The following is a 26,349-nucleotide window of genomic DNA, read 5'->3' on the forward strand; positions in this document are numbered from 1 at the left end:
CTTAAACTACCTTATTTTTACATATAAGTCACCCCTAAGGTGTGCCCTATGTGCCCCTAGGGCTGGGTGCCATGTAACTATAAGCAGGGACTTTATAAAAATAGATTTATAAGCCCTGGTGAGGTAAAAACAGCCAAATTCGTTTTTCCCTCATTGAAGTAAATGGCCTTCATAGGCTAGAATGGGCAGACTTTATTTAAAATTTTAAAGTCTCCTTAAGTGTTACATACCAAGAATTTGGTATCAAATTGATTGTTATAATAAATCCCACAACTTCCAGTTGTTGGATTTAATATAACTAGTGCAGGTAAAAAGTTTAGACTTTACCTAAAAAGTTGCCAATTTCAGCTCTGCATTGTTTTTGCTGCTGTGCTCTGATTGGCCAGCCTGCAGCAGCTTCTGCCAGGCTACTTTAATGAGGTGTGAAGTGGCCTGACTTCACACAAAGGAATGTGCTTGGGGGAGAGAATCTCCCCTCAGCAGATGGTGAGGCAGGAAGGGGGAGGGCTGCCAAACTGGTCTTCAAAGGCAGAGAAGGACATCTGGAGCACCCAGCAACACCCCCACATCCTGCAACCCCAGACAGCTAGGTGCCCCCTTGATTAGATTAGGAGAGGGCAGGAGAGGGGTGTGTTTATGATTTTTAGCCACACCAGTGGGTGGGCTCAGCCAGATCTCTCATCCAAAAATCAGATTCATCCATTTTGGATTTTTAGAGACTGTTGCCTTCTGGGATGGATTTTTGCCACACTTCCCAGGAAGTGGTCATCACAGGGGGACAACCCTGTCCCTGATTGGAGGACCAGGGCCCCCCTGCTTTCCACCCAGGAGCAAGGATAAAACTGGCAGACCTGCACCCACGCCTCAGATCCCCACCAAATTTCAAGAAGAAAGAACTACAAGGAGAAGAAGGACTGCCCTGCTGGACCCCTGGCCTGCACCTGGACCCTGCACTCAGAAAGACTGCACCAGCTGCACACTTGGGCTTCACCACAAGAAGGACTTTGCCTGGCTTCCACTGGTTCAAGGAGGGACTCCCTGTTTGCTACAGGTGAAAAATTGCTAACCAGAGTCCCCTGCACCAACTCCTGAAAAAGTGACCAGCTGACCACTGCCCAGTGGCCAAAAAGGAGTTTGCGCCAGGTGCACTCTGGGAGTTGAAGTCCGCACTTCCCAAGGACCATCACAGAACTTCTGGACCCTTGGGGTGAGCTGTGGACCCCAAAAGAACCTTAAAAGAACATCTGGGTGAAGCCCCAGAAGTTTGGAAAAGATTGGAGAAATTTTAGAAAAAAGCTCCATAAAGTGACCGACTCGACGCGGAAATTCTAGCCGGCTTGCCTCAACCGCGACCCGGCCTGACTTCGTGGTTCGTCCCGGTCAAGAAAAACATCCGGAAAAAAGACTAAGTCCGAACGTAAAAAGTTGACCGGGACCTTCCAGCCATCGTATCCGAGAAGGGCTCCACGGACGTCGGATCAAGATCCAGGTTTACCCCGGTCGAAGGATTTTCATCTCGAAAAAACGACTAAGTCCGAAGGTAGAAATCACCACCGAGGAAACCGACTTCGCGTATCCGGACAAGGGCTCCAGGAGGTCGGATCCAACTGGCAGGTTCGTCCCGGTGAAGAAAAACATCGAAAAAGAGACTAAGTCAGAAGGTAACTTTTTAACCGAGGCCTCCCGCGACCTGTAGCCGAGCAGGGCTCCATCGCGGTCGGCCTGAAAGTTTGACTTTGTCCCGGTCCTGGTGCAACCAGATGACCCGATTGGCGCTTTTCGTTTCTGGGCGCTAGAAAATAATAATACTTTAAAAATTCATATCTCCGGTTCCCCTGAACCGATTTTAATCGTTTTTGTGTCATTTTAAAGATAAAAATATAAGCTATTTTTATAAATTGGTTTTGGATTTTTAAACTGTTTCCTGTGTTTTATTTAATTACTGTTTTGTGATATTTGAATGCTTTACACTTTGTCTCCTAAGTTAAGCCTTGACGCTCGATGCCAAGCTACCAAGGGTAGAGCTGGGATTAATTTACTGAGACCTAACTGTACTTTTGTGGAGGTTTGTGGCTTGTTGCTAGGTGTAGGTACCTACCTGCCCTACCAATAACCCATTTTCCAACACTCTGCCTTATGGGGAGTAGAGCGCGCCCATGGCTTTGGCCGTGTCCATGTCTTTCTTTAACTTTTCAATTGGTGTGTCCACTTCCGGCCCAAACAATTGTTCTTGGTTAAAAGGCATGTTCAACACCACTTGTTGGATTTCTGGCTTGGATCCAGAGCTTCTTAACCATGCATGCCTGCTAATGGTTACCGCAGTGTTGACCGTTCTTGCTACCGTGTCTGCCGAGTCTTGTGCGGACCTTATTTGGTTGTTGGATATTGCCTGTCCTTCTTCCACAACCTGCTGGGCACGTTTCTGGTGTTCTTTGGGCAAGTGTTGTATAATGTGTTGCATCTCGTCCCAGTGTGCCCTATCGTAGCGAGCAAGTATGGCTTGCGAATTAGCGATCCGCCATTGATTGGCTGCCTGTGCTGCCACTTGTTTGCCAGCTGCGTCAAACTTTCTACTCTGTTTGTCAGGCGGTGGAGCGTCTCCTGACGATTGAGAGTTTGCCCTCTCTCTTGCTGCTCCTACAACCACCGAGTCCGGTGTAAGTTGTTGTGTTATAAACACAGGATCCGTTGGGGGAGACTTGTACTTCTTCTACACCCTAGGCGTGATAGCCCTTCCTTTAACTGGCTCCTGGAATACTTGTTTTGCATGTTTGAGCATACCCAGGAGCATTGGCAGACTGTGGTAGGAAGCGTGGGTGGATGCCAAGGTGTTGAACAGGAAATCATCCTCTATTGGCTCAGAATGCATTGCTACATTGTGGAATGTAGCTGCCCTGGATAGTACCTGCGTATATGCAGTACTGTCCTCTGGAGGTGACGGCTTTGTAGGGTAACAATCCGGACTGTTATCTGATACTGGTGCATCATATAAGTCCCATGCATCAGGGTCATCCTGTGTCATCTCTGTATGTGTAGGTGACTGCATTGGAGGTGTTCCCACTGGAGACAGTTGTGGTGAGTGTAGTGGGGAAGTTGTGGTGAAAACCTTGGTGGTGGGGATTTTTCTCTGGCCACCTTCGCCTTCGGCTGCATTTCTGTCTCCTGAAATGCCAGTTTTATTTTGGTCTTAATTGGAGGAAGAGTTTGTATTTTCCCAGTCTCTTTCTGGATATGCAACCTCCTTTGTTTATGGTTCATCCATACTTACTTCCTGCTCAAACCTGTGTCTTTCATGCATTTGGCTGGAAAGTCCTTGCTCTTCTGTGTAAGAGCTTCTTTTCAGCTCCGAAGCCACTTTTTTCGGTACCGATGTTTCCGAAAATGTCTTTTTCGGTTCCAACAATATTTTTCTCACCTTGGGTGAGTCGAACTCTCAGTGTCGAGATCGTTCGGTGCCAGAATCTCGACGGAGTTGGAAGTCTTCGGCAAATCTCTGGCTTTTTTTCAGTGCCGATGTTTGGTCACCTTCTTTTTGATGGGTTAAGCCATGGCCTGCTGGCGGTGGCGTCCCCTTGGCCTTAATGAACTTGGTATGAGTTTTGGACAGGGCAATTCTACTCACTGTTCGCTGCACCGTCGAGTGTCGCTCCCTTTCGGATTCATCAGAGTCCGTCCCCTGGATGGAAATTCTTTCCTCCTCTCCAACGTCGAGTTGTTCTCTCGGTGTCGACGCCATTTGCAGTCCTCTCGCTTGTCGATCACGTAGGGTCTTTTTAGATCGAAACGCTTGACAAGCCTCACAAGTATCCTCCCTGTGTTCTGGTGACAAACACAGATTACAGACCAGGTGTTGGTCTGTATAGGGATACTTCAAGTGGCACTCCGGACAGAAGCGGAAGGGGGTCCAGTCCATTAGTCTTCGACGATGGATGTGGTCAGGACGACCAGGCCCCGCTGAAGAACGGAAGCCCCAAAGGGCCGCCGGAGCGCTTCTGCTGTCGGTACCGAAACAATAACACTAACCTGGTACCGAACAAGAACAATACAGTCGATTTTTCGATATTTAGCTAACTTTCCCAATTCGAAATACGGAGCGAAGAGGAACACGTTCGAACCCGATGGCGGAAAGAAAACAATCTAAGATGGAGTCGACGCCCATGCGCAATGGAGCCGAAAGGGAGGAGTCCCTAGGTCTCGTGACTCGAAAAGACTTCTTCGAAGAAAAACAACTTGTAACACTCCGAGCCCAACACTAGATGGCAGGATAATGCACAGCATGTGTATCTGCAGCTACACATGCCACCGAACATATATATACACCATGTACAAAATATATACCAAGCATAGTAGTCCAGGTAGTGCTCCAATTAAGTCCGTGGAACACTGGGCCCACAAGGTATGGGCGAGGCCCACACAAAATCACCGACCATGACAGAGAGAACACTGCAGGGGCATCAGAGAGCAACAAAACAGGCACCTCAGGGGGAGGGAAAGGGGGCCACCTCAGCCGGTTGAGTGCACAACGCCAAATCCACGAGAGGGCCACATGCCCAGTGTTCCATCCTGGGGAGTGCAAAGCCACAGTCTCTCAAGTCTCTACAGTGGGTGGGTTGCCCACTGCCATATCCTGGGGAGTGCAAAGCCACAGTCTCTCAAGTCTATACAGTGGGTGGGTTGCCCACTGTTCCATCCTGGGGAGTGCAAAGCCACAGTCTCTCAAGTCTCTACAGTGGGTGGGTTGCCCACTTCCCTATCCTGGGGAGTGCAAAGCCACAGTCTCTCAAGTCTCTACAGTGGCTGGGTTGCCCACTGTTCCATCCTGGGGAGTGCAAAGCCACAGTCTCTCAAGTGGATAACAGTCTCTACTGGTTCTGGAGGGGGCATGGTGCCCAGAGTGCTTCATCCTGCTAAGGACAGAGGTAGTGGATGGATCTCTCCACTGGTTCTGGAGGGGGCATGGTGCCCAGAGTGCTTCATCCTGCTAAGGACAGAGGTAGTGGATGGATCTCTCCACTGGTTCTGGAGGGGGCTTGGTGCCCAGAGTGCTTCATCCTGCTAAGGACAGAAGTAGTGGAGGGATCTCTCCACTCGTTCTGGAGGGGGCTTGGTGCCCAGAGTGCTTCATCCTGCTAAGGACAGAGGTAGTGGATGGATCTTTCCACTGGTTCTGGAGGGGGCTTTGTGCCCAGAGTGCTTCATCCTGCCAAGGACAGAGATAGTGGATGCCTTTCTCCACTGGTTCTGGAGGGGGCATGGTGCCCAGAGTGCTTCATCCTGCTAAGGACAGAGGTAGTGGCCTCCTGGGCAGCAGGGCTGGTGGCGGTGGCCTCCTGGGCAGCAGGGCTGGTGGCGGTGGCCTCCTGGGCAGCTGTGCTGGCGGTGGCCTCCTGGGCAGCTGGGCTGGTGGCCTCCTGGGCAGCAGGGCTGGTGGTGGTGGCCTCCTGGGCAGCTGGGCAGCTGGGCTTGTGCTGGCGGTGGCCTCCTGGGCAGCTGGGCTGGTGGCGGTGGCCTCCTGGGCAGCTGGGCTGGTGGCGGTGGCCTCCTGGGCAGCAGGGCTGGTGATGGTGGCCTCCTGGGCAGCTGGGCTGGTGCTGGTGCTGGCGGTGGCCTCCTGGGCAGCTGGGCTGGTGGCGGTGGCCTCCTGGGCAGCAGGGATGATGGCGGTCTTCTCCGCCGTGCTGCTCTTCCCAGACTTGCTGAGTTTCTTGTGCCCCTTCCCCACCTTGGAAGGTGTCGCAGCTGACTCCACACTCCCACCTGTACCCCTGGGAGCCGCATTGGTGGCTGGAGTCTTCCCCCTCTCCCGCCAGGCACTGGCCAACTTCTGATGCTTCACAGGTGGGGGACTGTCTGTGCTGTGACTCCGTGCCACACTGGCTGCCCTGGTGGCCGGTGCACTCCAGATTCCGGTGACTACAGGCACCACTGGTCCTGGAGATGTGGCTGGGGTGCTAGTTCGGGACCCAGGAGACGGACGGGGTGGGGGAGGTGTGGGAAAGAGGTCAAGGTTGGTCAGTAAAACACTGGGACGGGTAGCTGGAGGGGGTTTGGGAGTGGAGGAAGAGGTTGTGGTTGTAGGAGGTGTTCGTTTGCTGACTTTGGGTGAAGGTGCATCGGCTGGAGGCTGTCGTGAGGTGGATGGCTGTTGGGTGGGTGTGTGCCTGCATTTGTGTATCTTGGGAGGGGGTGTCACAGTCACACTGGGAGAGGAAACAGGGGACGTGTGAATGGTAGTGGGGTTGGTGACTGCACGTAAGCGGGGTGTGGTAGTGGGTGTGCTGGTAGTAGTGGCTGTAGAGGTAGTGCATGCAGGTGTGAGTGTAGACGAGACTGGGAGGGAGGAGGGAGACGAGGAGGAGGGGGACACAGTGGAGGCAGTGGATGTTCGTGTGTCTGCATGTGTGTGATGCTTGCGTGAGTGCCTGTGGGATGTGTGGTGCTTATGTTTGCCTGAGCTTCCCTTGTGTGTTGACGTGTGTTTCATGCTGGTCTGTAGGTGTGCTTGTGATAGGCTGGGGTCGAGGGGATTGGGTCTGGGTGGAGGAAGTTGGAGGGGGGAGGCTAGACACAGGGACAATGGCTGCCATCAGTGCTGAGGCCAGAGTCTGAAAAGCTCGCTGAAGGGCCGTCTGACCAGAATGAGTGCCCTCCAGGAATGCATTGGTTTGTTGCAACTGCCTTTCTACACCCTGGATGGCATTCAAAATGGTGGACTGCCCAATAGTGAGGGACCTGAGGAGGTCAATGGCCTCCTCACTGAGGGCAGCAGGGGTGACTGGGGCAGGGCCTGAGGTGCCTGGGGCGAAGGTGATGCCCACCCTCCCGGGTGAGCGGGCACGGGGCAAAGGCTGAGGGGCTGCTGGGAGGGCGGTGCTGGAAGGGGGGGTGGCGGCTGTATCTGTAGATGGGGGCAGCACAGATGTTGCCGCCACCACAAGGGAGCTCCCATCAGAGGACGAGTCCGTGTCACTGGTCTCAGCTCCTGTCCCCGCAGTGGAGCTCCCCTCGCCCTCCGTCCCACTGGTGGAGTCCGATTCCGTAGTGTGGCCCTCCATGGCCATGTGGGATGCAGCCCCCTCGTGCTCCGGTGCCACTGCTCCTCCGCCTGATGATGCTAATGCACACAAGAACAGGGAGACCACAAAAAGGGGGGGGCGAAAGAAGAAAGACATGTTCAGTGCATGCATTACAGCTATAGTTGGCCGACACCACAGACACACAAGCCCCCTGCACTACGCCGCGCTCTTGGGCTCCACTGTGCAATTCCTGGGAAATGGCCTAATAGGCTATGGACGACATCTGCACACATGGATGACACAGGGGCATGACTAGGTGTACTTGGCACTCTACAGAGGTGCGGTGGGGTGCCACATGGCCTGCCTTACGGAGGGACCTTGCCTATGGAACTCGCCCTGGCCTAGGGAAACCCACAGCCCACCTCCCCCACCCAGAGACATCCACTGCACGCAAAATCAGCAGAATGAGAGTGTACTCACCCCCTTGTGTCTGCTGTGATGCCCTCAAGCGCCCATCCAACTCCGGATACGCCACCGCCAGGATCCTGAACATCAGGGGGGTCATGGTGCGACGGGCACCCCTCCCACGTTGGGAGGCCATCCCCAGCTGAGCCTCCGTCGCCTTCTTGCTCCAGCGGCGAATGTCCTCCCATCTTTTCCGGCAGTGGGTGCTCTGTCTGTGGTAGACCCCCACGGTCCGGACGTCCTTGGCGACGGCACGCCAAATATCTTTTTTCTGGTGGGCGCTGACCTACATGAATTGTACAAGGGGAAGAGAAAGTTATTACCAACTGCACTGTCAAAGTGATTGGCCCCCATCCCTATCCTTGCCATGTGGCACATGCACTCACTGTTGTTTCATGCATGCCGCATTCTCCCCCCTTCCTTCTTACATCCACCCCTCTCCACACAGGCATAGCCCATACAGCATGCTCCCAGGGTACTTACCTGTTTGTCTGGACGACCGTAGAGTAGCCTGTACTGGGGGAGGACCCCATCCACGAGTTTCTCCAACTCCTCCGATGTGAAGGCAGGGGCCCTTTCCCCAGACACTAGAGCCATTGTCTCTTCCAGACCGAGGTCACAGCAGCACTTGCAGTGTAGGTCCTCTCCTGTCGAAGATCAGGTATCGAGTGATTGAACAGATAGAAAATGGCAGTCACGTCCGCGGCGGTGCGTACCGTCACCGCCGGCGTACATCGTCATTGGCTCCTGGGACCCATAGGGTCCTATGTTAACCAATGCAGCATTGCGCCGCGGTCTTCGACCGCCTACCGCGACGGTGTACAACGCCAGCGCAGTTACCTCACATCCCATTGTCCCACTTTACAGATCAGGCAGCCGCCATTTCAGGGGCCCACATGGCTTCATTTTCTACTGCGTCACACATACCTAGGCCTAGACTCAACACACATACAGCCCACTTTTTAGATTATGAATGGTGTTCTGTGTAAGCTGTGGGTACGTACCTCTGAGTTGTTTGACTCTGTGCTCGCTGTTGTCCTTCATAGGCACCGTCCGCTGGGACATGTGAGGAGATGGCAACATCCTCCGGTGTACAGACCGTTGGTGGACCTGTCGACAATGGAGGAAAGACATGTGATAATCACATACATGCTTGACCGTACCACAATCCAGGAACTGTGTACCCAGTTGGAGCCAGACCTGATGTCAGCTATCCGCCATCCCACAGGAATCCCCCCTCAAGTGCAGGTGCTGTCAGTGCTCCATTTCCTTGCAAGTGGGTCATTTCAAACTACAGTGGCCATCGCATCAGGGATGTCCCAGCCTATGTTTTCCAAAGTGTTGTCCACGATGTTGTCTGCCCTGCTGAAACACATGCGGAGCTACATCGTTTTCCCTCAGGTGGAGGATTTGCATACGGTGAAAGGTGATTTCTATGCCCTGGGACACATCCCCAACATCATAGGTGCCATTGATGGGACACATGTGGCTTTGGTCCCCCCCCCCACAGGTGTGAACAGGTGTACAGAAACAGGAAGAGTTATCATTCTATGAATGTACAGATGGTATGTTTGGCAGACCAGTACATCTCCCATGTGAATGCCATGTTCCCTGGCTCAGTGCATGACGCCTACAGCATCCCTTATGTGATGGGTCAACTCCAGAGGCTCTGTGTGTGGCTATTAGGTGAGCATCTGGAAGCTAGTCAGTGGGAATGGTTGTCTGGGTCTGGGGTTATCCCTACAGGTTAGTGTGTGTCTAACAGTTGTCCCTCGCCATTTGCAGGTGACTCTGGTTACCCCAACCTGTCATGGCTACTGACCCCAGTGTGGAATCCCAGGACAAGGGCAGAGGAACGCTACAATGAGGCCCATGGGCGAACTAGGAGGGTGATCGAGCGGACCTTCGGCCTCCTGAAGGCCAGGTTCAGGTGCCTCCATATGACAGGTGGATCCCTATTCTACTCACCAAAAAAGGTGTGCCAGATCATCGTGGCCTGCTGTATGCTTCATAACTTGGCTTTGCGACGACAGGTGCCTTTTCTGCAGGAGGATGGTCCAGATGGCGGTGTTGTTGCAGCTGTGGAGCCTGTGGACAGTGAAGACGAGGAAGCAGAGGAAGAAGACATGGACAACAGGGACTCAGTGATCCAGCAATATTTCCAGTGAAACACAGGTAAGAATACAAACTTGCCTACTACATGTACTTAAACACTACTGTCTCTCTACTCTCTGTCGTTTTCACCCAGTGTATGGTCACTGAGTTGTCACTTTCCCTTACAATTTCACAGATCTGAGTCCCAAAGTGTGACATCTGCTTTGATTGCTCATGGACTAGAGCTGTGTAACATAGCGTATGTTGACATTACAAATGAAAGAGCTTTTAGCCACAGTAATTGCTAATACAGTATTCCGAAATCACAGACTGACTCCAGATTGTTTTGTGCTTTAAGGGTGTTTATTTTAGTGCTCAAAATTGTAGGGGGTAGCAAAATGGTGAGGGGTGATGGTGGAGGAATGTCCATGGCAGAGTCCAGTCTATTAGTCTCACAGGTGCATTGCCCAAAAGGGCATAGGAAGTGGAGCTGGGGCAGTTTAAGGATGGACAGGGTGACAAAGTGGGACAGTAGGATGACAATCAGGGTGGTCTCATTTCTTGGCGGGGGTCTTGGCATCGTTCTCTGTCTTGTTCCTAGATCTCAGGGACCGTTTGCGAGGTGGTTCTCCCTCTGCAGGGGGTGGGGTGCTGGTGTGGTGGTGCCTCCTGTCCACTAGCGCCGGCGGAGGTGGTGGGCAGTACATCGTCCAGGCTAGTGTCAGGGGCCCCTTGTAGTGCCACAGTGTCCCTCCTGATGTTGAGTACTTCCTTCAGCACCCCTACGATGGTGGCCAGGGTGGAATTGATAGTTCTGAGTTCCTCCCTGAAGCCCATATACTGTTTCCTTCTGCAGGCGCTGGGTCTCCTGAAACTTGGCCAGTACTGTTGCCATCGTCTCCTGGGAGTGGTGGTAGGCTCCCATGATGGAGGAGAGGGCCTCGTGGAGAGTGGGTTCCCTGGGCCTGTCCGCCCCCTGTCGCACAGCAGCCCTCCCAGTTCCCATGTGTTCCTGGGCCTCCGTCCCCTGGACCGTGTGCCCACTACCACTGTCCCCAGGTCCCTGTTGTTGTTGGTGTGGTGGGTTAGCCTGGATTCCCTGTAGTGGTGGACACACTGCTGACTGACGTGTCCTGGGGACGGAGGTATGGGCCCGCTGGCTGGGTGCTGTGCTGGTGTTTCCAGAGGGGGGAAGCTCTGTGGTGGCCTGTGACTGGGTGTAGGGAACCGACTGTCCCAAGGTCCCCGATGGGCCGGGCTGGTCATCTAGATCCAGTTGGACAGAGCTGTTGTCATCACTGTGGGCCTCTTCTGTTGGTGGTGTGGACATGTGTGGACCCTCCTGTCTGGTGACGTTGTGTAGGGGTCCTGCAGGGGTATAAAAGGATGTTTATTACAACTGTGTGTGGCATGGTGTGCAATGGGTGGGTGACCGTGTACCCCAGTGCTTGCATTCCTGTGTTGGACATTGTGTGATGATGGTTTAGGGGGGTGTATGGGTATGTGCAGTGGGCATGCTTTAGTGATTGTTGTTGCATGCAGGGCTTGGGGTTAGGATGTGTGGTTTGTAATGTTGGGACATTTGTGAGGAGTTAGAGTGATAGAGTGATGGGGGTGAGGGTGGGGGTATGTGCTGGCATGCAGGTAGGGTGGGGGATGTAATAGTTAAGATTTGACTTACCAGAGTCCATTCCTCCACCTACTCCTGCGAGGCCCTCAGGATGCAGAATCACCAAGACCTGCTCCTCCCATGTTGTTAGTTGTGGAGGAGGAGGTGGGGGTGATAAGTGTGCTGATATGTAGTGGTGTGTAGTGTGCGGTGCGTGGAAGTTATGTGGGTGATGGTGTTGTGTGCCTGTGGATGCTTGTATTGTTGATGGTGGTGTCTCTCTCTGGCCTTCGTTCGTGATTTGTTGCCGTAAGGGTTTGTGGGTGATGTGGGTGTGTGTTTTATATTGTATTGGGTGTGTGGGAGTGGTGTGTGTATGTGTATCAGGTGTGTGTATTTCCAATTCTCCAATGTGGCTGTGTTTTGTATATGTGTATGTATTTTGAGCGCAGCAGTGTGTACCGCCAATGGAATACCGCGGTTGAAAGACCGCTGCGTGGATTCGTGTGTCGTGATAGTGTGGGCGTATTTCTGTTGGCGTGATGGTGGAGGTTTTGTTTTCGCCAGTTTATCATTGACCTTTGGTGTGGCGGAATTGTGTGGGTGTCTGAATTTTGGCGGATTCCGTGCTGTGGGTCATAATAGCTGTGGCGGTTTTCCGCGGCTGTGTGTGGCGGTGTTCTGCACGGCGGTGCACGGCTTTTACGGCCAATGTTGTAATGACCGTCACATTGAGTTGTGGTTATTCATGAATGTTGATATTACTAGCAACTGATCAATGTTTGCTTACTGGTTATTAGTTTGTGTAATGATTATTGATGCACATTAGTTACACCGTAGCTAGGATACTCCGTGCGAATCAAAAGGTTCATCGACCTACACGCGTCCCCTTATAAGTGTACTTATTAAGGACCGGGCGTGCCAGCACAGTGTTTGTAATTGATACTTGAGTTAAGAACTAGTGTTTCTGGAATAATTTTATCTCATAAACCACATTCTGGAACACATTGCCACTGTCACTCATAGGCAGAACAGCAGTATCTAAAATGGTGCTTCTACTGACCTGCTTGTACACTTTTCAAAACTCGCTGTGTACGCTGCCCTCGAGCGTTCAGGCAACTGGAATCCATTCTCACCTCATTAATCTGGGCTGGAAAATGCAGAAGGGTGGTCCTGGGCCACCCTAATATGGAGCTGTGAGGAAGGACTCTTAGAGGGGCTGCGGATAGAGTTCTAGTACTATGTTTCTCTGTAGCATGCTGCCTGCTGGCTGGAGGATGGTGATAACTGGGAGAAGCGTTTGCTATTCGGCATGGTTGATGGTACTGAGCTCCCGGCTCTGTTAACGGAGGGTTCCAGTGTGCCAAATGCCTTGCCATTCATCGTCAAACAGACAACTCATGCCCGGCAGAGGTTTGTGACAATTGTTCTCAGGCAGGCTCCTTTCCACCAGGAGCTACCAATGTGGATTCTCATGCCAATTCAACGAATGGAGGAAAACGTCTTTTCAGGCATAGAGGGATGCTGTGAGTTGCTGGGGGACTTGCGAGCACTTCATCTCATTTGAGGATGCACAGGATGTATTTGCACTGGGGCCGTGACATTTCTTACATTAAGCTGGCCTGGCAGAACTGGACTACTTTCACTGCGGCACTGCGGGGAACTTCTTATCCTGCCAGACAGGGTGGCAATTGTTATCCATGCTATGCAGAGCGATGATGGAGAATGTTGTGAGTTGTCCCTTATGTGTTTGGGAAACCTGGGAGACCAATCTGGGCATTATCTTTGAGGCCTCTGACTAAACTTTCGTCTGGTCCCTTACCAACACTTATTCAGCAGTGCTCTGTTTAAGCTGATCCACTATAATTTCCTCCATCGCACCTATATGAAGCCAGTGACACTTTATCAGATTTCTTGTACTTGGTCGGACATGTAGCTGACTTCCTGCATATGGCCTGGAGGTGCACTTGCATGCAAGACTTTCGGTCCAGGTAGTGGACAAACTCACACAAACCACATTGTTGCAGGGTACCCTTACCCAACAGTTCTGTCTACTGGACTGTCTGTGACGCGAAGGAGGGGGGAGCCAGTGGCCGAGATCAGCATGGAGAGTTCTGCTGCCCTGAGGCTGGATGAGCAACCTGTGTGATTGTAACTGTTGTTTTCAGGACAGGATTGTTCCCTTGCCTGCACACTGTATATTGTGACAGTTGTTTTATTGAAGGTGCATTGTTAATTAAACTGAAATCGATAAAGGTTTTTTTTTTTTTATTGTCTCATAAACGTACGTCTCTGTGTGCTGAAGTGGAGGATGTGAGGAAATGTTTAAGAGTAATCCCTCCAACCCTGGTCAATGCAGTGCAGACTAGGCACTGAATGGGGTAACAACATAGAATTAGGAAAGGAAGAATCTGGTAATAATGAATGTGAATCTAGGCTATGGAAGTAAATGAATAATCAAATTGATCATCAATGATCAAGTATATGTTTCACAATCCACCATTTGAGCGCACATTGTTCCTCAGTACACAACTGTTAGTGGGAGTGGTATTTGTCCTTTTTAGTCTCATTTAAAGACAGCTCTAACGATCTATTAGCAGACCTGTTGTTTCCAATGCATAATATATGCTTAGAATGGGCTTTGAGTGAACTTCCTGCTCATGACTGCATGGCTTTATTGGCATGCTTTGATTTCTACCTGTGATCTACCCTTCTTGTGTTTGTCATGCCCAGAGGCAGTTCAGTTGACTAGTGTTCCGATTTGCATGAGCTGTATCCTTTCACAGATGACTTGATGCCACTCTTTTTGAAATTTTGCATTCAGCATTCTATAGCACTGCCTGTTTCTTTGCTCTCTCCTCTGCTTGTCCCTGTGCCCCTTCCCCTGCATGTTCTCTTTTCGCTCCTGTCTCCTGCTCTTGCTTCCTGATGTTCCCCATCAAGCTCTCTGCTGTGCCCCCATCGTAGTTTTCAACATTTTTTCATTTTATTTTCTTTCACAAGGGTCTAGCGGGTGCTAATTGCCACCCAGCCACTCACTCCCTTTTTTTGAGTTTACAGACACTGTCTTCACTTTTAATTTTACTGGTCTACCATGACTGTCCACATTGTTAGATTGGTCAATTGGAAATTTCTGCTGTGGTCACTATCCATCCAAGCACAAAATAAATAGAAAGCCTTACTGGGTAAACAAGGGAGGCTAACTAGGACTGAGATAGGTATAGGTCCCTCCCCACTACTAGTTTAGAGTGAACTCTGAACTCTTGGCTTTCCACAAGCTCATTTTCACAAGGACTTAGATTAAACAGAGTCAGTTTAAAATCTGATGCCAGTATCCAAAGACCTAGTGACTTTTGTAGGCATATGAGTACCCCATCCTTCATAAGGTCACATCTGAGGAGGAACAGGCAATTTTATTGCTAAGGACCACAGGTTTTCTGAAAGTCACATTTTAAGCATTTTTATCTGTTCCCTCACTAAGGCCCTCATTATGAACATGGCGGTAAACACCGCACCAGCGGTGGTGGCGGTAACAACCGCCAACAGTCCTGCGGTCTGGACCGCCAAATTATGAACCACCTGAAAAACAGGCAGCCAGAAAACCACTCACCGCCAGCAGAGGAGTGCCGACAACGATGGCAGAGCCCGCCCACAGGCCGATGGAAAGGCCCTACCTGCCCATCAAATAATGAAGCACTAGACCGCAGTCAGTTCCGGGGCGGGAAGCACCGCCATGCAGAGCCAGGTGGAAACTAACCAAATAAAAGGAAACACTCACCGGAGGCACACACAACACGCCGAAGCAGACATGGATAGAGAGTTGCAGATCATGCCAGCCCTGCTCCTTGCCATATACCTCCACGACCGAGACCACAGATGAAGACGAGGACGGTAAGTACCGCAAGTACATACCCACCCACTCCACCCACCCTGCGACGCACCCACAACCCCTCACAACAGCACAAGCCATACACCCCACAAACCTGACACAAGGCAAATCCAAGCTGCCCAAAGTACACACATGTGCCCAACAACCCCAAACAAAAAAACAATGAACCACAGATCCTGAGTGTGCCATAAACAACACTGGCCACACATGATTTTTACTTAAGCTCAATGAGCAACATAAGTGCAACATAAGGCCAATGGCCAGTCCAGAGTATGTAGTCCGATGGGCCAAAGTGGCCCCAACTTGACTCCCACAAGTGCAAAGGTACTCCACCTCATAGGGGCAACAATGGGGCATCCAGGCACCTCATGGAAAGTGGCAGGGGTGCTGAGGGTGGGGACTTACAACTGGGAGGGGGAGGCTTGTCCTGACGTTTGGAAGGTTTGGGTCTGGACATTGAGGCAGGTGGAGCGGACTTGGCCTTGGGTGCGGCAGATGTTCCAGGGCCAGCACAGGGTCTCTTGCTCACAGGGGAGGTAGCACGGGAATGGAAAGGACAGACAGGGGCGGGCTGTGATGTGGAAGGAGTGGACAGGACAAGGAGGTGGGTACGTCTAGGGACGAGACGGGGTGGGCCAGTGGGTTCGAATAGGACAACATGGGATAGGAAAAGTTTTTTAGGTGCAATTGGGGTGGACCTGGAGGAAGGCGTGGGAGTGGAGGTAGAAGGAGTGGTCGTGACAGGTGTAGGTGTGCGTGACGTGGATGCAGGTGACAGGACAGTTTGCTGAGGTGTGGTGGATGTGTGATGGGTGGGTGTATTGGTGCGTTTGAATGTCTTGGGAGGGTGGGTGGACACAGTGGGACAAGACAGGCTGGCAGTGTAAATGTATGTTGTCTGTGTGTCTGCAAGTTTGGTGAGTGTGCTGCATGTGTCAACTAAAGTCGTTGTGGTGAGTGCAGGTGTGGTGTCTGGGGTGCATGAATGGATGTCAGATTTTTTGGTGACTGCAAGAATAGGGTCAGCAACATTGAATGAGGGTGTAGTGCCCGTGGGTGTGCATGTAGAGGGGACAGACAGGGAGGCATAAGATGCGGACACACTGGGGGAAGTGGATGTTGGTGTGTGTGCCTGTGTATGTTGGCTGTTTGTACGCCTGTGGTGGGAGGTGTGGTGCTTGTGTTTTGAAGGGTGCTTCTTGTGTGTTGAGGTGTGTGCCTGCGTGTCTGAATGTGTGCTTTGGACAGGTGAAGGGAGTGGGGTGCTGGAAGAGGGCGAGGTGGTTGGAGCGGGGAACGGAATGACCAGGGACACTGGCTGTTGTCAAAGAGAAGGCCAGAGCCTGAAAAGATCTCTGTAGGCCAGACGCGGCACCGTGAATGCCATCCGGATAGGCATTGGTCTGCTGCACCTCTGATGCTAGCCCCTGGATGGCATTGACAATGGTTGTCTGCCCTACAGAGATGGTCCTCAGGAAGTCAATAGCCTCCTCGGTGAGGGCAGCAGGGCTGACTGGGGCAGGGGAGGAGGTGCCTGGGGCGAAGGAGAGACCCACCGTTCTGGGTGAGCGGGTACGGGCAACTCGGTGAGGAGCAAATGGGTGGGCGGTGATAGTATGGGGGTGTAGAGGAAGATGACACAGAATGGGTGGGCCCACTAGGGTCCGCCACCGCCAGGGAGCTCCCATCGGAGGAGGTATCAGAGTCACTACCTCCAATGGTAGTTGCCTCCCCCGTGGTACTCCCCTTGCCCTCCAACCCACTGGTCCCTTTGGGTCGGACGACTCTGCCTCCGTGGACCCGTGGGCCTCTGCATCTCCACTCGCCGGTGCCTCAGCTCCCTCGCCAGATGATGCTGATGTACACAGACAACACAAGAGAACAGGGATGGGGAGACAAAACTGGAGAGACAATTGTAAATAGCTGAATGGAGGTACAGAAGAGCTTCACACATACACCCACCCTGCAACTCTTAGACCATGCAGCACCTGCCGCTATACACATGCCTATGTACCTGACTAGTGGCCACCTCCCTGCTCTACAGCCATCCCCCACAGCACTGAAGGGCCTTAAGTACTGCAGACCTGACCCATACAACCCTACACCCCACAGGGGCTATTATGTAAATGGACATCAGTCAGAGTCCCTGCCACTAGACAGCATACATACCATGGCACACTCACACATCCATCAAGGAGCCATACTATGGTTTCTGTACTCACCCCCTTGTGACTGCTGTGCAGCCTTCAAGCGCCCATCCAGGTCCGGGTACGCCACCGCCAGAATGCGCCACATAAGGGGGGTAAGTGCCCGATGGGCACCCCTTCCTCGTTGGGAAGACTTCCCCATCTGGGCCTTGCAGATCTTCCTCGCCCAGCGCCGAAGGTCCTCCCACTGCTTCCTGCAATGGGTGCTCTGCCAGTTGTAGACCCCCAGGGTCCACACCTCCCTGGCGATGGCCTGCCATAGTCCCCTCTTCTGATGGGCGCTGATCTATATGGGACACACAGAAAAAGGAACACAGGGGTTAGACAATGGCCATTGCATACAGCTAGCTATACTTCCACTATGGGACCGACATTTATAACAGCATAACAGCACACACACACACAGCATGTCAGGGACCCTGGGCTATACAGTGTCAAACATGCACACATGTTTACAGCCATCTACCACCATTACACACAACCGTGCCCCCCAATCCTCCTACTCTCCTGAACCTCTGGTCGACCGTAGAGCTTGGCGTAGAGGGGCAGGACCCCATCCACGAGCTTCTCCAATTCCACGTTGGTAAAGGCCGGGGCCCTTTCCCCTGCCACACGGGCCATTTCCATGACCAGAAGCAGGACACAGCAGCACACTCAGTGGAGTACCTGCATGCACGAGATCTTGGAGTCAAGTGAATTTGGGGTGACGAGTTAGTGTACGCACTGCGGCGGTGTGCACCGTCACCGCTGGCGGCGATTATGATATGCTAATAATCCCCATTGACAACCATGTTAACCAATTAATTGGCACACAGCGGTAAATACCGCCTTACGCTATTACGTCAACCGCTAGCGATATGAGGTCACTTTCACAACAACATTTCTGGATTACAGGGGGCAGGCATTTTGGCCCTAACTACGCAGTTGTAAATGATTTATAAGACAATGCACCCATATTTACATTTGTGTTGACATAATGACAGGGGACTGGTGTAATTGGTGAACTGGTGTTTTATTTGGTGCAGGGATTACAGTGTACAGTTAACAGTGATGGGAGTAGGCTACTGGTGGTTGTCCAATATGGCTACATGGTCGCAGCATTTGTTGGCAGTAGTGGCATGTCCATCTATCATTTCCAGTTTTTGGGGTTGTGTTTACACGGTGTGGACGTAGGTTCAGTGGCACACGTTGAGGACAGGGTTTGCCAGAGTCACTTCTTTGAGGGGGCCTTGCTCTTGGCTGGTGTTCCTGTCCCATATCTGTGCCTGAGTGACCGTTTGGGTGCCTGGTGTTGGCCTGTACGGTTTGAGATGCAGGTCTCCTGTGTGTCCTGAGATGGTGGCACAAGTCCAGTTGGTGCTGCTGATGTTGTTGCCCGGTCTGTATCTTGGCCTGTAGATAGGGCTTCCTTGTCTGTGGGTGCCTTAGGCTGTGTTGGGACAAGATGCAGCAGCGCACCTACTATGGTGGCCATGGTGGCATTGTGCAGTTTCCACTGCTCCATGGTCTCTTGGTGGTGTGCTACCTGCATCCTTTGACTCTGCTCCAGGGTGAAAACTATCTGGGCCAATCTGTCCCGAGTATGGTGGTATGCTCCCAGGACCTCAGAGATCACGTCCTGGGCTGCAGCATCCATCCTGTGGCCTCCCCCCTGGGCCACTGATGCCCTCCCACTGGGCCTAGCCCCCTGTGCCTGTGTCCCCTGCACAGGTCTGGTGGTACCACTTGTACTGGGGCCATCGTCTTCCTGTCTGTTGGTAGGGGGTGACTTTGGCCTCTGTCCATGTGTTTCACCAGTCTGTGGCCTGGATACACAGGTGTTGGGACAGTTGCCCTGGGCTGATGTTGTTTGCTGGGTGGTAGGGGTGTCAGTGGTGTCCTGGGTGGGGCTGCTGGATAGTGACAGTCCAGGACTGTGTTAGGGGCCAGGGTGTTCATCAATGTCCAGGGTTCTCTCTCCAGTGTCCTGGGTGGTGCCTCTGTCTCCCTGTGGGGCACTGCCACTTCTTATCCTGTCCGTCAGGGTGGCATGGGTGGTGGTGCCTGTTGGGGGAAATGGACATGTCTGTTACAATTGCATGATCGGGTGGGGTGCACAGGCCTGGGCTGTTTTGTGCAGGTTTTTCCTCTTTTGGGCCATGCAGGGTGCCTTTGTGAGGTTGCCATTGTATTTTGCTTAGAATGTGGAGGTGCATTGTGGGTGGTGTAGTGCCTTTGTTATTCCTTGCTGGGGTAGGTGGCTGTGCACAGGGGGAGGGTTGTGGGCCTGTTAGTGGTTTTGTGGGCATGGAGGGTGACTGGATGTTGTGAATGTGGGCTGGGTGGGGTAGTGGTCCTGGTGGCTGTTAGAGGGGTGGGGTTGTGCATGCATTACAGTTGTGATGGATATGGTGTAATTGTAGACGACTTACCCGAGTCCATTCCTCCAGTGAGTCCAGTGAGTCCCTCAGGGTGCAGGATGGCCAGTATCTTTTCCTCTCAGTCAGTGTAGTCGGGTGGTGTTGGAGGAGGTCCTCCCCCAGTCTTCTGGACTGCAATGTTGTGCCGGGATACCATGGACTTCACCTTCCCGCGCTGGTCGTTCCATCTCTTGCGGATGTCGTCCCTCGTGCGTGGATAGTGTCCCACTGCAGTGGCCTTGTTCACTACTGTCTGCCATAGCTCCATCTTCCTGGCGATGGGTGTGTGCTGGACCTGTGCCCCGAATAATTGAGGCTCGACCTTCAGTATCTCGTCCACCATGGTCCTTAGCTCCCTTTCTGTGAAGCGTGGGTGTTTGGGGGGTGCCATGGTGTGTGTTGTGTGGATCTAAGTGAGGGTGCTCTTGTGTGGTTGGGTGTGTGTATCGTGCATTGTGGCGTTCAGTGTCTGCTTTTGGGGTTCTCTGTATCAGTTGTCCTAATGTCATTACAAAGGATTGTGGGGTATCTCTGTGAGTGTTTTATAGTGTTGTGGATGTGTGTCAGGTGTGTGGGTTTCAGACTTGCCAATGTCAGCATTTCTTACTGTTGGGTCAACTTACTGGCCGTGGCGGTCTATACCGCCAATGGTCCTTCGGCTTTCACTGACTGCCGCGGTGATCATTATTTGGAGGGCGGGGAGTTTGTGTACTCAGCGGTGGCAGGGTGGGAGGTCCTGCATTTCCGCAGACAAGTTCCTGGCAGTGACTGGTGGCATGGATTTTTTGACGGATTCAGATTCTTGCATCTTTATATGGCGGGTTTCTGTTCACCTCCAATTACGGTCTTCGGTTCACCGTCGCCACGGTTGCTTATTCTTGGCTATCTAACAAAATGGATGAGCTTTCATTATAAAAGCCCTGATATGGAAGTGCAAGAGAGAGCCACTGGTGTGATGATGTCACTCAAGGGCCAAGGTTTACCTCTCATAACTCTAAGAACTGTGAATACAGCCTGGAAACGGGAACAAGGCTCAGACACAAGGCTTGGGAGGTATTAGGGGCAGGGCGTCTCATTAGTGCACCCTCAGCATCTTTTAAGACCTCTCTATGCATTTCATTACAAAGTATGAGGCAAGACAAATATGTCAAGCAATAACAAAGGACTCACTCAGGAGTCTAGACTATATGAGAACAAATGAGTCGCAAACTGAAAGGTTGATGTGCTCCCTTATTTGACAGATGTGTCTGGCTGTTTACTGAATAGAAAGAAATAGCTCCATTATGGCAAAAAGGCGGACAGTTTGTTTGTGGACATAATTCTCTCAATATTCAAATACTTAGAAGAATATAGGTTTTAACCTGATCAGCTCACGCTTTTCTCTAAGTTGTGTTTTTTATTTATGTTTGAGATTTGCTATGAACTCTGAGAACAGTTCATTGAATCAAAAACTATGTTTTGATACAATATGATATCTAGTCCAGTATTTTTGCTAATATAAATAACCTTTAAGATGAACCTAAAGGTCTGATGTACAAAGCCCCTTTGCGTTCGAAAATCCTGCACATGGTGGTCTGTCTCATGAATATTACAAAGGTGATTAACAAAATAGTATTGTAATAGCAAAACTTCAGTGTGCAAACTACAACAGCTTTTTAGCAAATGGAAATATATTGTACGTCAGGCCTTACTGTTTTTAAACACGTAGATATAAAAGTAATGTACCTGGATAACATCATCAACTTCTGCTCTGATGACAGGTCCAAGGATACCCAGATGCTCCTCATATTCTCCTTGAGTGTCTGGTTTTTTAAAAGTACTGTCTGTGTAACTCCGAAAAATCACCTTTTTGTATAGGCGGATGTTTGGATCACTTCTACCTCTTTCATGTGTAAGAGAGCTATAAGATAAGAAATAAGTACACAGAATGTCGGTCAGTAATGATTTAAAATGGAGTTTATAAGGATGCAAATAATGATTTCTAGGAGTATGAAATCCACTTCATGGTAATGATAAAGTGTGATTTGTGGACATGTGCTAAATGAAAAGGCCACACTAGCAAGGTAGAACTAAACAGCAACGCTGTATACTGACAACAGTAAAGTTAAATGACTGTAACTTTCATTCTTTCGCCTTGTTTTCCAATAAAAGAGTCACATGCTGTTGAAATATGAATTTCAGAGCGTGTGATTTGACAAGATGAATTCAATGAGGATGAATTTACAAGTGCCATGTTCATTGTAGAAAAATAATCTATATCTCAATGAAAGGAATCACAGGACCACTCCCAGGGATGTCATCATTTCTCACTTTTATTTGCAAACACAGGAATAATTTAATGGCACATCAAGGGTTGAGCAGAAATACAGATATGCATACCACAAGGGTTATCTTGGACACAAAATTATCAAAACACTTATACAAGTTCAAGACATATGTTCCTAGCTCCTAGGCCACCAGTTAATACACAATAATCAATTGACATGATTCACAAAGGTTTATCTGTGATGTACGTTTGGAGTATGTCTGACCTACTACTGAATTGCATGCATACTTGGGGCTTGTTTCAGAATTCAGGAGTTAGGCATGAGTACTAAAAGATTAAGTCACAGCACAATCTGTGTGAATCAGGACCAATATATATTTAGAAACTATACAGTATTAGCATGAGGATTCCTAGGTCTATTAAAATAGCCGGATTGTGCTTTGCATGCCTATTTGAAGCAGGCACAAACAAGGAGAAATGTGTTAAATAAAAAAGACACACATAATTGCATTGTATGTGTCATTCAGTGCATTGACTACATCCAATGTGTGCAAGCCTCCTGCGTTTGTCTAGACATAGGAATTGTTCCTGAAGGGGTAGGTGTACAGTACAATTCCTATGCTAGACAATGAATTCCTACCTCTGCACCATGATACCAGGCTGCGCATTGCATAATGCAGCCTGTGTCAGTGATGACACCACCAGAATATTTTTGGGAAAAAGAGTGATAATCCATATCACAGGGACCTGGGTATACTGTGAATTTAAGGCACAACTGGTTCCCAAGGGGGAAGTATATCCCTTGACTCATGCGGCAATAGCTTTATAAGGAACCCTTCTCACAAATGAGGATTACTTGCACAGTCAATGTAATTTATTCATTTTTAACAAATCAATCTCAAAATCACAAAGCTAATATTGTAAAAAGGTGCTCCTATGTGGTGACGGCACAGTGCAGAGTGACAAGATGAGCAAAAAGTGCACTGGTGCTATACACAATAATATATACATGCGACTAACGTACAAGTTACTTACCTTTGGTAACAAAATATCTGGTAGAGACAAATTCTAGTTGCATTTTCCTTACCTTAGAATTTTCCCCCAGGTGTCAGACTGGATCCGGAGATTTTTCTTCGAGCAATACCCTTGCGTGTCGGTAGGTGGCGTCGGTCGACTCCGGAGGCATCGCAGGCATTGTGGTCGCCGTGATGACATCTGGAGTAGTACATAGACGCCGCCCTTGCGCAGTGACGTCAGTTTCTTTTAACGAATTTCATCGCCAGAGCACAGAGCCGCTAAGAACACTGAGATTGGTGCGCCAGAGCTAAGGACTTGAAAGAGGGAATCCCTATCCCTAGAAATCAGTTCGCAAGCGGGGAGGATGGGCGGACGGTAAGGAATCTGCAACTAGAATATGTCTCTAACAGATATTTCGTTACCGAAGATTAAGTAACTTGTACATCTGATAGAGACTTCTAGTTGCAGATTCCTTGCCTTAGATTAGCTACTGAAGCAATGCCATCCTCGGTGGTGTGCTGCGAACCAAGATTATACTAGAAAGTCCTGCAGGACCGAACGACCAAAGTAGCAGTCTTGACGGACCTGACTATACAGGCAGTAATGCTTAGCAAACGTGTGCAGGGATGCCCACGTAGCTGCCTGACAGATATCCAGGACAGGAACTCCGGGTGCTAACGCAGTGGACGCAGCAGTTGCTCTGGTAGAATGAGTCCACAAGCCTTCAGGAGGTTGCTTTTTAGCCAAAGCGTAGCACATTTTGATGCAAAGAAGCACCCATCGAGAGATGGTATGCTTTTGCACCGCTTTTCCCTTTCTTCGCACCCACATAGCCAACAAAGAGTTGATAGTCCACCCAAAAATCTTTAGTATGATTGAGGTAGACCACCAATGCTCTTTTTGGGTCCAGACGGTGGAGTCTCTCATCCTAATGGAAAGGATGTGGGGGTGCGTAAAAGGTAGGCAAAGTGATGGACTGGCCTACATGAAATGGTGCAACCACCTTAGGAAGGAAGGAAGCTCTAGTGTGTAACACCACTTTGTCAGGGTGTACAGACAAGTATGGAGTCTTTGAGGAAAGGGCCTGAAGCTCACTCACCCTGCGAGCACAGGTGATAGCGATGAGAAAGACAGTTTTGAATGTGAGGAGCCGCAAGGGACAATTATGCATTGGCTCAAAGGGGGTACACATCAAGTAAGTAAGTACAAGATTAAGATCCCACTGAGGCAAGATGAAGGGAGTGTGAGGAAATAAGTGGGTGAGCCCTTTTAAGAACCTACTCACAATAGGAGATTTAAAGAGTGAGGGCTGATCAGGAAGCCTAAGATAGGCATAAATGGTAGACAAATACCCTTTAAGGGTGCCCAATGCAGAGCCCTGCTGGGCTTAAGAAAGAATGAACAGAGGAACCTCTGAAAGAGGGGCAGAAAGGGGGTCAACAGATTTGTTGGTACACCATGCCACAAATATATTCCGACAGGTGTTTACAGTTTTAGTCGACGGACGCCTGGCTGCCAAGATAACATTACAGACTTCGGGTGGAAGGACAAATGCCGTCAACTGTTGCCGTTCAATCTCCAAGCATGAAGGCGGAGGTTGGACAGGTTTGGGTGGAGGACCGTCCCCTGCTGCTGCAACAGAAGATCCGCCCGAAGAGGCAGTCTGAGTGGAGGATCGATGGACAGGCTTAGTAGCTCTGGATACCACACTCTTCGAGCCCAGTCCGGAGCCACCAAGATAAAATGGGCCCGGTCGAACTTGGTTTTCTTGAGAACTCTGGGCAGGAGAGGGATAGGCCGGAAGGCGTAAAGGAGGCCGGAGCTCCACTCGAGACGAAAAGTGTCTCAGATCGAGTGCCCGCCTTGGAAACTCCAACGAGCAAAATAGCTGACATTGCGCGTTCTCTGTGGAGGCAAACAGATCTAACCAAGGCTCTCCCCACTTGAGAAAGAGACCTTGAACCACCTCCGGATGGAGATGCAATTCGTGATCAACACTGCGTCGGTGGCTGAGTTTGTCTGCTCTGGCATTGAGAGAGTCCACCAGATGTTGAACCATCAGGGTAATGCCCTGATGTTCCAGCCATGTCCAGAGGCGTAGTGCCTCCTGACAAAGGGTCCAGGACCCTACCCCGCCTTGTTTGTTAGAGTACCACATGGCGGTAGTGTTGTCCGTGAACACCTGCACCACTTTCCCTTTGAGAGAGGGAAGGAATGCTTTCAACGCAAGCCTGATCGCCCGGAGCTCCAGCATATTTATGTGGAGTCCGGACTCCGCCGGAGACCAGAGGCCTCTGATCTCCGCCTCTCCCATGTGGCAGCCCCACCCCAGAAGTGACACATCTGTCACTATTGAGAGATCTTGTTGGGGAAGAGAAAGGGAACTGCCGTTGACCCAATCGGGATTCGAAAGCCACCACTGCAGGTCTTTCGCAGTCCCCTCCGAGATCTGGACCATGTCGGAGAGATTTCCCTGATGCTGCGCCCACTGGAACTTCAGGTTCCACTGCACAGCCCGCATATGCCACCTGGCATGTATTACTAGCAGGATGCAGGAGGCCATGAGGCCCAGCAGCCTCAGAGTAAGTCTCACCAAAACCCAAGACCAAGGCTGAAAGATGGGAATCATAGCCTCAATATCTTGGACTCACTTTTCAGGAGGATAAGCCCGAAACTGCACTGTGTCCAGAACAGCTCTGATGAAAGGGAGCGTCTGAGAAGGAGTCAGGTGTGACTTCGGCACGTTTATAGTGAACCTCAGCTAGTGCAGGAGGTTTGCCATAGTCTGAAGGTGGGAGACAACTGTCAGGGGCGAAGGCGCCTTCAACAGCCAGTCGTCTAGGTAGGGGAAGACTGAGACCCCTAACCTGCGCAGATGAGCTGCAACCACCACCATCACTTTCGTGAACACCTGAGGGGCGCTGGTAAGGCCGAAAGGGAGCACGGTAAACTGAAAGTGCTCATGACCTACCACGAATCGTAGGTAACGTCTGTGGGCAGGCAGGATGGGGATGTGGAAATAAGCGTCCTGCAAGTCCAATGCTACCATCTAGTCTCCTGGGTCCAAGGCAGACAGAACATGAGCCAGGGTGAGCATTTTGAACTTCTCCTTCTTGAGTAAGTAGTTCAGGTCCCGAAGATCTAGGATAGGACGTAAGCCCTTGTCCTTCTTTGGTATTAGAAAGTAGCGGGAATAACAAACACAACCTACTTCTTTTTTGACGCCCAACCCCCATTGAAATGGCTCCTGTCTTAGCAAAGACAGGAGTCATGCCCCCTTGCCCAATGGCCATGTCCAGGGGACTTATGTCCCCTGGGCATGGTCATTGGGCATAGTGGCATGTAGGGGGGCCCAAATCAGGCCCCCCTATGCCACAAAAGAAATAT

General features: G+C 50.8%; 1 protein-coding gene across 1 annotated transcript in view; it reads right to left on the reverse strand.

Annotated features, from left to right (window-relative positions):
* The window catches only part of F5 (coagulation factor V), a 728,300-nt gene that overhangs the window by 312,563 nt on the left and 389,388 nt on the right, over positions 1–26,349 (reverse strand). The window contains exon 14 of the mRNA XM_069204171.1: positions 21,405–21,579. Coding sequence (XP_069060272.1) covers positions 21,405–21,579 — 175 coding nt within the window. The remainder of the gene's footprint in view (positions 1–21,404; positions 21,580–26,349) is intronic.

This window comes from Pleurodeles waltl, chromosome 8 (genome assembly GCF_031143425.1).
Source record: "Pleurodeles waltl isolate 20211129_DDA chromosome 8, aPleWal1.hap1.20221129, whole genome shotgun sequence".
Taxonomy (NCBI): domain Eukaryota; kingdom Metazoa; phylum Chordata; class Amphibia; order Caudata; family Salamandridae; genus Pleurodeles; species Pleurodeles waltl.